General features: G+C 43.0%; 1 protein-coding gene across 3 annotated transcripts in view; it reads right to left on the minus strand.

Moving 5' to 3' along the window:
* Nucleotides 1-1552: 1552 nt before the first annotated feature.
* The window catches only part of LOC115137686 (extracellular sulfatase Sulf-2-like), a 50600-nt gene continuing 39171 nt past the window's right edge, over nucleotides 1553-12981 (minus strand). For 2 of the 3 annotated variants that reach the window (XM_029674015.2, XM_029674022.2), the window contains 18 exons: nucleotides 12398-12637; nucleotides 12149-12300; nucleotides 11463-11632; nucleotides 9441-9591; nucleotides 9155-9330; nucleotides 8866-8994; nucleotides 8710-8766; nucleotides 7871-8000; nucleotides 7503-7719; nucleotides 6948-7209; nucleotides 6599-6695; nucleotides 6351-6505; nucleotides 6049-6218; nucleotides 5672-5814; nucleotides 5426-5534; nucleotides 3498-3531; nucleotides 3113-3166; nucleotides 1553-2755 (listed from right to left, as the gene is read on the minus strand). In XM_029674015.2, coding sequence (XP_029529875.1) covers nucleotides 2725-2755; nucleotides 3113-3166; nucleotides 3498-3531; nucleotides 5426-5534; nucleotides 5672-5814; nucleotides 6049-6218; nucleotides 6351-6505; nucleotides 6599-6695; nucleotides 6948-7209; nucleotides 7503-7719; nucleotides 7871-8000; nucleotides 8710-8766; nucleotides 8866-8994; nucleotides 9155-9330; nucleotides 9441-9591; nucleotides 11463-11632; nucleotides 12149-12300; nucleotides 12398-12637 — 2477 coding nt within the window. In that variant the 3' untranslated portion in view covers nucleotides 1553-2724. The remainder of the gene's footprint in view (nucleotides 2756-3112; nucleotides 3167-3497; nucleotides 3532-5425; nucleotides 5535-5671; nucleotides 5815-6048; nucleotides 6219-6350; nucleotides 6506-6598; nucleotides 6696-6947; nucleotides 7210-7502; nucleotides 7720-7870; nucleotides 8001-8709; nucleotides 8767-8865; nucleotides 8995-9154; nucleotides 9331-9440; nucleotides 9592-11462; nucleotides 11633-12148; nucleotides 12301-12397; nucleotides 12638-12981) is intronic. The other variant, XR_003864840.2, reaches the window with a different exon arrangement.

A 12981-nucleotide genomic window follows, 5' to 3' on the forward strand; every position in this document is an offset into this window, starting at 1 on the left:
CAGGCCACTAGCTGTTGGTTCTGCAGGGATGGGCAACTGGCGGCCCGCCAACCCTTTTGCGTGCGTGCGTGCGTGTGTGTGTCACAGGAGGTTGGTGGCACCTTCATTGGAGAGGACGGCTTGTGGTAATGGCTGGAGCAGAATCAGTGGAACGGTAGCAAATACATCAAGCACATGGTTTCCATGTGTTTGATGCCATTCCATTAGCTCTGTTCCAGACACTATTATGAGCTGTCCTTCCCTCAGCAGCCTCCACTCGTGTGTGTGGGTGTGTGTGTGTGTGTGTGTGGGGGGGGTTATTGTAGAATTGCCCAAAATTAACACTAAAACTTGAAAAAAGTACGTGAAATTAGTTATAAAATTGCAACCTTTTCTCATGGCAAAATGTGTAGAATTTCAGCAAACTAGCTTTAAAACAGAAATATGTTTTCTACATCCAAAGACAAAATGTGTAGAAATTATTTGAGGCCCCTCATAATGAGTTCAGATTTTTTTTGTCCCCCACCCACATCAAAATTGCACATCCCTGTTCTAGTGTTTGATTAGGATCTCACAGTCAAAGAGTGAACTGGATGGAAGACACGGGCTCAGCAACAAGAAAGCGAACAGAGACACCTGCTGGTTGAGTTTCTTAGCACAGAACGTTCTCACTCATCCTGAGAGCCCCACTAATGTATAACTGAAGCAGTGACAACAACAGAGAGGTGACCAATACATAGCAGGGTTAAAGGTTAAAGTAGTAAACAGACATGAGGGCAATCAACACTTTATTCACAATCAAAACTCTGCTATGGGAGTCTCACTGCTAAGAAACAAAGAATGCTAAAAATGAGGGCAATAAATTAATATGCATGTCAAGATGCATTACATTGTTGTGTAACTTGTTTACTCTTGTGTACAACAGAGTCATTTTACAGGGACTTCTTTTCACAGTGAATATTTTCTAAATGCTTTCTCATCTTAAATAAGTATTTTCAAACTACAGTGGGGTTTGAGAGAGCAAAGGAGAAATTCAGAGAGATGTCCAGACAGGACAAATGGACAAATACAGAGCTAGGAAAATTCATCAAGCTACGTTCTTTCTAAAAGGTAATATTTGTCAACTCATATCAAACACGAAAGAGAGGTCTGCCTATTTTTCTGAATTATAAAAAATATTGTAAACATTTATATTAATTGCACAACATACATTCAAATACATACTGTACAGCAAGTCTTTATTTTTCACAATGTTATCATAGCACCATGTATAGCAAGCTGAACAAACTAACATGATTGGATCTAGCAGGTGGCATTAGCAATACAAAGGAGTAAAATGACATCCACTTATGAAATGTACACATTCCGCTGGTGTGAAGATGCTTGTTTGGTAGTCTCGTCTGTACCATTATCTAGGAGGGTGGGGTAGTGGTTAGCGAAGTCCCATCCTGGTTTAAAGTGAACTAGGGGGGATAAACAAGGTGGTGATGTGATGTGTCTTTCATATCCTGACCAGCTCCATCCCCATACAGTCTGGTGTGTTGTCGTTCTCACTCCTGTATCATCCTTGGGGGGGGGGTGTAAAGAATCCTCGCATGACATCAACATTAATATAATGTATATTGCAAAATAATGGAGTAAATGTCCTGGGGAACCATTCTGTAGCCATAACACAAACAAAAAGAAGTGAGAAGTTTCCAGAGTGGTATACTACAAAGCAGGTTCAACTTTGATAAAGTTGTTCACTTCAAACCGGGACTTCTCTAACCACTACCCCACCACCCCTAGGCAATGGTACAGACGAGACTACCAAACAAACATCTTCACACCAGCAGAATGCGTACATTTCATTGGTGGATGTCATTTTACAGTTGATTTTCTGGTTCATTAAGAAAGCTAAACATAGATATGTGTTTATGGGTAAGTTAATTAGACCATACATATGTCAAGCTTATCTTTCTAAGAAGTAATAAGTTATTTCAGAATATTCAGGCAAGTTAGCAGGCTAACTCCTTTATACTGCTTTGTAGCATACCCCTCAGGCGTGCTAGCATGTTCTGGACAATACCTTTCATGCTGTGCAGTGAGGCGAAAGCTTGACTTGATGTTATCGCCTGACATCATACTCCCACGGGGTGACGATTTAACCCAGATGTGGCACAATGCCATAAGGGATGATACATTTCAGGTTGTGGCAGCAGAATTGACATTACACTAATCTTGGTACCCAATGTTAAGGCGGTTATGAGAGACTAATATTAAACACACCTCACATTCACTGTTCACACAGGGCGACTGTTGGAAGTCAAAGTATAGGTTCGAAGTGTATCCCCACTCAACTGATCAGTCTCCAACTCAGTTTGGCGGTCCTGACAACTGGTGTGATGGGAGATGAGAGGTGAGGACATTCCTGTGCGAGTGAATGAGTGTGTGTGTGTGTGTGTGTGTGTGTGTGTGTGTGTGTGTGTGTGTGTGTGAGAGAGAGAGAGAGAGAGAGAAAGAGAGAAGACAGGAGAGGTTATAGTTTTCATTTTCTTGGATGTTTCAGTATTTGCTTTGCTGGGTGATGATCTGAGCATCAGTGGCAGCTAATGTAGGATCAGCATCGTCCTCCATAAACTCCCACAATAATGGTAGATCAGATTACATTCCCATGAAGTCTGTACAAAGTCCTCAGGTTCACCAGTAGTTCTGGTCCTCCTTTATTGGCAGACTGCAATGTGGTGGGTTGTGGGACACAGGTTGTTAACCAACCCATCCTTCCCAAATCTGCCCTCTGTATAAACAACACATAGATGGAGATATATTAGTGTTTCAATAGTACAAATTGCTGATAATCGTAGTTCCAGCAACTTTAATAAGAAAAAACTAGAAGACGACTCTGACAAATTACCAGAAAATACCAAAGACAAAGGACACTTCATCAGTACAACACCACTGACTTTGAAAAGTAGGTCTATCTAAGCCTTAAGGGCATGACATTGAAATGCAGGTAAGTATTAGTTACATGAAAAGCTTCAAACGAGAAGGTTGAAAAGCATGCTGCTGGGCCATCTGACAAAGCAAGATAATCTGGATGAAGAGGGGGAGGTTGGCTGAACTGAGGGGAACAGATGGGTTATGACAAACTCACAGGGATTTGGAAGAGGGCTTCTTCACTTTTGGCCTCTTTCGACGATGAACCGGCCTGAAGAATGTACAGCGCGGACACGCACACGTACGTGAGGGGGAAACACACACACAAACAGCGGAAACAAGCCATTAGGATTCATTGCAACATGAGGAACAGAAGCTGCTACACTCTCATGCTTGCGTTTTAGAATTCACCTAAATAGTTGTTTATTAACAGAATCAACAATGTGACAATTTGTGCAATCCCTATGAAGTACCTCAGAGACTTTATAATCTGCTTAAAAGAAGTGTTCCATTATATTATTTACCCAATGCAGGAAATGCAGGAAAATGTACAATAAGACACCAAAGGACAAAAAGACATAAAGCCTGAAAAATTAAAGTACCTGTATTCACTTAAAGAGTTTCTGTCTTTACCACCTGAAATAGAGATCATGTTATTAAAGAACTGAAGTAGCAGTGGTTTGTGTGTATGTACAGTGGGGCAAAAAAAAAGAAAAGCCAGTCTCCAGATCTCAACCCCATAGAAAATCTTTGGAGGGAGTTGAAAGTCCGTGTTGCCCAGCAACAGCCCCAAAACATCACTGCTCTAGAGGAGATCTGCATGGAGGAATGGGCCAAAATACCAGCAACAGTGTGTGAAAACCTTGTGAAGACTTACAGAAAAAGTTTGACCTGCCAACAAAGGGTATATAACAAAGTATTGAGATAAACTTTTGTTATTGACCAAATACTTATTTTCCACCATAATTTGCAAATAAATTCATTAAAAATCCTACAATGTGATTTTCTGGATTTTTTTTCTCATTTTGTCTGTCATAGTTGAAGTGTACCTATGATGAAAATTACAGGCCTCTCTCATCTTTTTAAGTGGGAAAACTTGCACAATTGGTGGCTGACTAAATACTTTTTGCCCCACTGTATGTACTGTACCAGTCAAAAGTTTGGACACACCTACTCATTCAGGGGTTTTCCTTATTTTTACTATTTTCTACATTGCAGAATAATAGTGAAGACTTCAAAACCATTAAATAACACATATGGAATCATGTAGTAACCAAAAAAGTGTTCAACAAGTCTAAATATATTTCTCAAAGTAGCCACCTGCCTTGATGGCAGCTTTGCACATTCTTGGCATTCTCTCAACAAGCGTCATGAAGTATTCACCTGGAATGCATTTCAATTAACATTTGTGGAATTTCTTTCCTTCTTAATGCGTTTGAGCCAGTAAGTTGTGTTGTGACAACGTAGGGGTGGTATACAGAAGATAGTCCTATTTGGTAAAATACCAATTCCATATTATGGCAAGAACAGCTCAAATAAGTAAAGAGAAACCACAGTCCATCATTAATTTAAGACATGAAGGTCAGTCAGTGTAGTCACAAAAACCATCAAGCGCTATGATGAAACTGGCTCTCATGAGGACCACCACAGGAAAGGCCCAGAAGACCCAGAGTTACCTCTGCTGCAGAGGATAAGTTCATTAGACACATCTCAACATCAACTGTTCAGAGCAGACTGCGTGAACCAGGCCTTCATGGTCGAATTGCTGCAAAGAAATCACTACTAAAGGACATCAATAAGAAGAAGATTTGCTTGGACCAAGAAACTCGAGCACTGGACATTAGACCGGTGGAAATCTGTCCTTTGGTCTGATTGTTTGAGATGTTTGGTTCCAGCCGGTGTGTCTTTGTGGGATGCAGAGTAGGGGAACGGATGATCTCTGCATGTGTGGTTCCCACCGTGAAGTATGGAGGGGGAGGTGTGATGGTGTGGGGGTGCTTTGCTGGTGACACTGTCAGTGATTTGTTTTTCAACAGGACAATGACCAAACACCTCCAGGCTGTGTAAGGGCTTTTTGACCAAGAAGGAGAGTGATGGAGTGCTGCATCAGATGACCTGGCCTCCACAATCACCCGACCTCAACCCAATTGAGATGGTTTGTGATGAGTTGGACGGCAGAGTGAAAGAAAAGCAGCCAAGGAGTGTTCAGCATATGTGGGAACTCCTTCAAGACTGTTGGAAAAGCATTCCAGGCGAAGCGAGAATGCCAAGGGGTGGAGTGTACAACGCTGTCATCAAGGCAAAGGGTGGCTACTTTGAAAAATCTCAAATATTGGATTTTTTTGGCGGATTTTTTTTAACACTTTTTTGGTTACTACATGATTCCATATGTGTTATTTAATAGTTTTGATGTCTTCACTATTATTTTACAATGTAGAAAATAGTAAAAATAAAGAAAAACCCTTGAATGGGTAGGTGTGTCCAAACTTTTAACTGATACTGTATGTGTGTGTGTGTCTTTCTGACTCACCTGTCTCTGGATTGCATTGCTTGTGGCCTTTGCAGCTCCGCAGTTCCATAAGTTGCTGGTGCATCTGGTTGAGGGCAGTGCGGTCCAGGGTGCTAACCCCATTTATCAACTACAGACAATCAGAGGACAGGATATGTTACCAAACACTGTAAAAAATCACAATAGGAGGCTACAGCTCATTTGTGAGATTTAAAAGAGAGAGGGAGAGCAAGTGAGCAAGAGAACGAGAGAGAGAGAGAGAGATACCTGGTATGGGTCAGTGTTCAGATCGAAATACTCTATGAAACCTGTGGCGAACTCGCAGAATATGAAGTTGTGTGTGTCGTTGATGGTCCTGAGGCACCAGTAAGTGTTGTTGTTGGCGCTGGTACAAGCACAGAATGGACCCACTGGCAGGGGATGGAAAGAGACAGACGTAGTTATTCAAACAAGATACATGGCCAGTTTTAACGCACCTACTTCATCTTATTTTGGGATATTTACAATGAATCATTCAATATATCATTTTGTGGCAGTGATGAAGCAGAGTGGTAAAAATTCAGGAATCCCATGTCTCTTTACTTTTACTCTAACTGTTACTATTGTTCTGCATTTGTTTTAGTCTGCATTCTGTCATTCCATACTTGTCCAGAAGGGGGCAGTCTGCCAGTGCTGGTTGTCATGGGTGAAACAGGTGAGACCAGGCATGCTGCAGGTGTCGTTGTTGCGGAGCCTCTTGAGCAGTTTACGGAGTTTCTTCCTACGTTTCTGCTCCTTCATCAGCCACTGCTTCTTCTGCTTAGAGGGCATTTTGCTGAGGACACACCACAAGAGGACATATAAAGAGAGATACACTGATTTGTGAGGATCTCCCTCTCTCCCTCCCTCTCTCCCTCACACACACACAAACACATGCACATACACACCACCATCTCACAATCATTACTTTAGTGAGTGAATGCGGCCTGCATCGAGTCTGAACATCCCTTTGTTCTTGGACAGGTAATTGGGGGTGTTACACTGACACTCTTCAGGCCGAACCTTCTTCAGGTGACCTTTGACCTCACGCAAGTTCTTTATTTTCGTCTGTAGGGTTTCAATCTGCGCACAGCACATACAAAATAGTTAACCACCGCAATGACAAGAAAGGCTACAGATCAGCCAGGTCAGATTGAGGATCAACTAGAGCAGTACCTCGTGCTCGATGTGGAGCTTATGGTCTTTCCAGGCCTGGAGGGATTTGTAGAGTCCTCCATCACACCTGACTGTGTCATTCATCAGGATGGAGCACCTGTGGGGAAAACACACACCAGCTACTGTATCATCACCTTTACCTGACAACTGCATTTACCACAGTTTACAGCAGTTAGCACTTTCTTACAGCACCCTCTCAACACCTGAGCATGAATTACTGTAAAGCTAGTGTGCTTCACAAGAACATAAAGATTAATCATACTACTACTCATAGACCCACTGACACGGAAGCTCAATATTCACAGATATTCACACGCGCACACACACACACACACACACACACACACACCTGTAGGTGACTTTAAGAGCGGCAGGTGGTGTAAGGCTGTTGCTGGTTGTAGGTCTGGCTGTAACTCCCATTCCACTGAACTCCTCATCGTCGTCCTCCTGCAGGACCGCTCCTCTCCTCCTCTCCCCAGGCCTGCTGGTATTCCAGAGGCCCACGGGCCTGTAGCCCTCTTCCAGGTCCACAGCATAAAGGTCTCCATCCAGCTCAAACGGAATAGACCGGGCCCAACGGTTCCTAGTCAGACTCTTAGTGGACTTTACCTCTGATGGGGTTACAAGATTTATTCGTTTCAATGTTATTATTACAAAGGTATTGCAACGCCAATGACCCAAGAGAGAGAGGGTGTTAAAGTATATAGCATTTGTCACTGTTTTTAAATGACGCACAGGAAGTCACTTAAATTGTATTATGTCTCATTTCAAGAAAAATTTAATATTTTTGTAGTTTTCTAATCTGCCACTGCGGGACCACAAATACTTGTCCCATAATTTGCAAGCACAATTTATAGGCCTTTGATTAATGGTAAATCTATAAGCCACTGAAAGGACTACTCACTTTTCTTGGTAAGCAGTCTCTTTCTCTTCAGGGGTGTAATTTTGAGGCCTAGGGGGCCACAGTCACAGCTGTCTCCAGCATTGGAGACGTGTCCAACCCACTGCTGGGACCCGCTGCTGGCCATCAGAGCCTGCATACGTGGGGCATAGAGACTGGCCATGCCCTTACACTTATACAGCCTCAACTTACCAGACGGGTCCTCCAGACACTGCCACTTCTACACACATAGAGAAGGGAAAGGGGGGGTGGGAGATTTAGCTACATTTCTCCCTCCTTTTTCAGAGAGGGGAAAATGGGGAGAGAGATTTAGCTATATTTCTGCTAATGTATAAGTGTTTGTGCCTGTGGGTATTGTACAGAACTCTTACCTGCCCTGGCTGTTCACAGGAGCTCTGGTACTCTGCCCTCTGACACAGGTCTTTGACCCGCTGGTACTTGGGGAGGAAATTCTCCTCCTGGGCCACCTCCTTCCCATCAACCTTCTTGTGGAGCAGTTTCCTGTGTGAACAGGATGGACTCAGATGAGAGTAATAGAACATAGACTAAACATACATAAAACTTTGATCACATGGCTGTGGGGGATTATCCCTTTAATTGCACTTGATTAACCCTCCTGTTGTGTTTGTTTCATGTTAATTAATTCTGTGTTCCCGGTCCAAAATGACTGCCCCATTATAGCTGATTATAAATCCATAATAATACATATATTATCACCTAATGTTGTGTTAGATCACGTTTGAACTTCTATTTGCTATTTATGGCCTGTGTGTGTGTGTGTGTGTGTGTGTGTGTGTGTGTGTGTGTGTGTGTGTGTGTGTGTGTGTGTGTGTGTTTGTGTGTGTGTGCTCAAACACACATGCATGTGGGGATCTGGGAGAGGAAGTGTGTCCATCTGATGAATGGGCATGTGCCTGAACCCAATTTTATACACTAATTGTAGTCTCACCCATTCATTTCTAATGACCGGTCATTTTTGAGCAGGAACACCACAGGTGTACAAAAGTTAAATAAAACACCCAAAATGTAATGAAAATCATCTAAATGTGTTTTGTATGTTCAGATGCCCTGTATGGACAAAGTCATGGAACCTTATGACAATCAGATTAAATTAACTACATTTTTCAGAGAGAAAACTTGGAAATCGGTCCAATTTTGCCAGAACACAGCAGGAGGGTTAATGACTCAATTATGAATGTAACATACTGACCCTCGCTCTACCAGGAAGGAGTCCCTCCACATCTTCCCCTTCTTGTTCACCTGGAACCTGCAACAAAAGCAAGATATTTCAGGTCATCCTGAAGCGACATGGAGTATCCATTGTGTTAAGTTCAAACCATGCAAATTAAGTTGCGACCCTCTGTACCTGTTGACAGGTTTGTCTGTGTCCAGGAGTTTGAGGATGGACTTGCCATCCATATCAGAGGGAACATCGGCTCCGGCCATGTCCAATAGTGTGGGAGCCAGGTCAACATTCAGCACTACATGAGGGTTACTGCAGGAGGGCACAAGAGCAGGTGGGGGAGAGAGATGAGTGCTGCGTAAGAGATATCAAGAGAGTAGTAGTAACAGTGAGATAAGAGCCAAAAGACAACCATTTCTATTGAAACATATCCTAAACAAGGTACTGTACAAAGCTTCAAAGTTGCACTCACATGGCTCCTGCCTCCACATTGGGGCCTCGTATGTAGAAGGGCACCCGGATGTCAAACTCGTAGGGCATGGACTTGCCCTTGACCAGGCCGTACTGGCCAATGTGGTAGCCGTGGTCTGATGTGTAAACAATGTAGGTGTTGTCCAACTCACCTGTCTCCACCAGCATGTTGTACACCTGAGGAGGAGGACACAGTGAGACAGGTAGTCAGGTAGATGTAGTTGAGCATGAGAGACTATTTTCTGTTTGTCTTTCTTCATGTCTGTCTGTCTACCAGCCTGACCCACCTTGTCCACACAGTCGTCCACAGACAGCAGGGTCTGCATCCTCCGGCGCTGCAGCATGTTGGTGAACTGCATGTGGACGGGTTTCATGGGGCCTGTGTAACGCAGGATCCAGTGCTTGTCTGGGTTAGGAGCATAGTTATAGCTCGGGGTTCTGAGAAAGGGATGGAGGGAAATGAGTACTTAGTTCTCGACGAAATGTATCTTCATTGAAGTGTCTTTGCTTTTCCTGCCATGGAAATGACTTTTTTTTACCAAGACACATGAGACAGAGGAGTGCTTACTGCTCTGATATCTTCACCATTATGTCTCCAGAAATCCCAGAGGAGCTTTAAGATGAAATCTGTAGTTGTTGAAACTGCCATGTTTGTTTACAATATTACAACAACAAAGGAGTTGCATCAACCAGCGAACGCAGTTTCACTGCACCGCGGAATAGAACAGTAGAATATGGACCGCAACTTTTTCTTTACCACGATGCTGGATGCTCCTCTCCTCCGTTTCATCAACAAAACAGAAACTTTATTTTAAAGGCGGTGGGGTGAAGAGTGGTTCTGTTCCCGCCCCCTTTACGGAAAGCATTTTACAGATCACATTCTATAGAGAGGTGACATATCTTTTGAATTAACACTGAATAGTATTGTGGTAGGGAACATTGTGATAGTTCTCACAGTATTCATAGAAGAGTGTTTAATATGCATAGCTGTATAGTCTAAATGTGAAAATCTGGTGTGAAGGAAGCATTGTTATATTGCACTGCATTGCATTGTGTTGTGTTGCATATTGTATTGTATTGAATTGCATTGTCGTGTGAATTCCAATACAAATCAGATTATACAAAGCTGTGGTTGGTTTCATGATGTAGGGGTTGGAACCAAAATCATTTTCCAATCGTTCTGTTCGGAACAAAATCATTGTTTTTCTCTTTCAGTTCCAGTTTCCGACCACCATAATAATGTTTTGAACTGGTTCGAACCCGAAAAAGTAACGGTTCATATAGTTCATTTGGCATGAAGCGGGGACTTGTGTGTTCCGGGTGCTGTTTCCGTTCCTCAAAAAATGTTGCTATTTTCCCTGAACCGGTTCCAATCCCTGTGTTGTTTTACGATTGACATATACGACAATAGGCTCTCCGAGTGCTTGCGAATGGCTCCAACTACACCTTTGAAACTGATCTCGTAACTTATTGTGTATGCTGAATTGGAGGCATATGAACCAAAGAAAAGGCAACCAGCTGCCATTCTGATCAATATCAGGTAACATAGAGAGGACCATTTTATTAATATGAACTAGTATTAACTCAGGGGTAGATGGAACCTTAATGATTTCAAAGTTAACAAGCTGCTAAATATCTAACGAGGGCTTGGAGGCAAGGCATATTTAACATTCCAGCATATGGATTTGACTTGGCAAAAAGCTAATCGTCTATGGCCTTGGAGCACAAGGCCCTGACAACAGATTTAAATAGAGGATGAAGATGAGTCACTGCAATGTGGATGTGAAAAGGGTTTTCTGGAGGGATGGCGTAAGAGGGGAGACATTTTCTTTCCCTCCATAAAGGGAAAGCGAGATAATTTATAAGCTCCCAACAGGGGGGGGGTGTAGATTTCTGAGAAAAAGCAATTAAAAGTTGACATTAAAACAGATTGGGCTGAATATAATCACTGTGTTACACTTTTATTCAGTACTTTAATGATGCTTTTGGGACTCAGGATGATCGACCAAAGACACAGGCTCATTACTGCCTCCCTGTTTGTCTCTCACATGACCAATGGGAGAGGTGGTATTAGCCCAGGACCAAGCGTTTATCTTCGGGGTACTGTGCCAAGCAGACAAAGGCTGGGACCCATAGTGTGTTATCATAGTCTATGGATGCCTATTTATCATGAACCTCTTTAACGATGCCAATCTACTGTAAAGTCTGCAATGTACAAGGATCATCGCTGATCCTACACTCAGCGTACACGAGCACACTGCGTCTTCTGTCAAATGAGTGTGTCTGTGTCTGTTACAGTATATCCTTACATGTGCTGCGAGGCGTTGGGGAAGGCAGTGCTGTACTGCGGTGCTGAGTCCTCTGGCCCATGTGGGGCAGCGTGGCTCAGGACCATCATCACTGGTCGGTGGGGGTACATCCTCTTAGAGGAGCGGAAGTAGTTGAGGCTGTCATTGGTGATGATGTCTGTGAGATAGTCCTGTGGAAGCAAGAATCGCCTGTACATGAGGTTCTGAACTCTAATATTAGGCTACTTCCTTCCAGAAAGGAAAAGAACATGTGTATAGAGCAATAAAGCTTGTCATACAGGCTGCCTTATAACAGCATTTAGATTGAGATAAACTGTTTACTGCTGGCTAATACTGTATACTATTATATACTACTGTATATTATATACTACTGTTTACTGTTTACTGTATATACTACTGTATACTATTATATACTACTGTATACTATTATATACTACTATTTACTACGGTATATTACTGTTTACTACTGTATACTATTATATACTACTGTATACTATTATATACTACTGTTAACTATTGTATACTACTGTTTACTACTGTATATATTGTATACTATTGTATACTATTTTATACTGCTGTATAACAATATTATCATAATTTTTAAGAATTGGATGATTAAATCAGGGTTATTCATCATCATAGGTTACTACTCCAATATTTGAGTGAAAATTGAAACAGGATGGAACCTTTGGATAGTTGCTGCCATGCTTCTCCCGCACACCGTTCCTGCACAGAGTGTAGTTGTAGAAGCGAGAGTTCTTCACCAGCGCTACCCACTCCCTCCAACCAGGGGGCACATACGAGCCGTTGTACTCATTCAGGTACTTCCCAAAGAAGGCTGGGACAAGAGGTGGGCACGAGTACAAAGTGATTCACTATGCAATAATGCATGTGTGTCTGTGTGTGTGTGTATATGCTGCACAGTTCACACTCACCCGTCCTGTAGCCTGAGTTGTTAAGGTGCACAGCGAAGGTGTGAGGCTCATGGTGGGCCTGCCAGGACGGCGAGGAGCAGTTCTCGTTGTTGGTGAAGGTGTGGTGGTTGTGAACGTACTTCCCTGTCAGAATAGAGGAGCGCGATGGGCAGCACATGGGAGTAGTGGAGAAGGCGTTAGAGAAATGGGTGCCTCCCTGCTCCATGATACGCCTTGTCTTATTCATGGCTTGCATTGAGCCTGGAGGAGAGAGAGACAGGGAAAAGAGAGGGGAAGGAGGGAGAGAGGGAAAGGGTGAGGGGAAGAGAGGCATAAAGATGGAAGGGGTGAGGGATGTGAGAGAGGGGGAGAGAGAGAGAGAATAAATATTTTCTGTGAAGAGTCGCCCATTTGAATTCATGTGTACTAAAGGCTTTTCAGGCTGATGCCGATTGTTTAGTGAAACAGATGCTCGACCATAAATTCCTGGTTTTCAATGGTATTCTCACGAGCAATCAGAGCGGAACAAAGGGTGTCAGTGAGGTTGTTATACCGGCACTCCAGTCCAATATGCAGTTTAAGGGCTTAAACGGGTAGGGAGATGG

This window comes from Oncorhynchus nerka, linkage group LG2, assembly GCF_034236695.1.
Source record: "Oncorhynchus nerka isolate Pitt River linkage group LG2, Oner_Uvic_2.0, whole genome shotgun sequence".
NCBI classification, from domain to species: Eukaryota; Metazoa; Chordata; class Actinopteri; order Salmoniformes; family Salmonidae; genus Oncorhynchus; species Oncorhynchus nerka.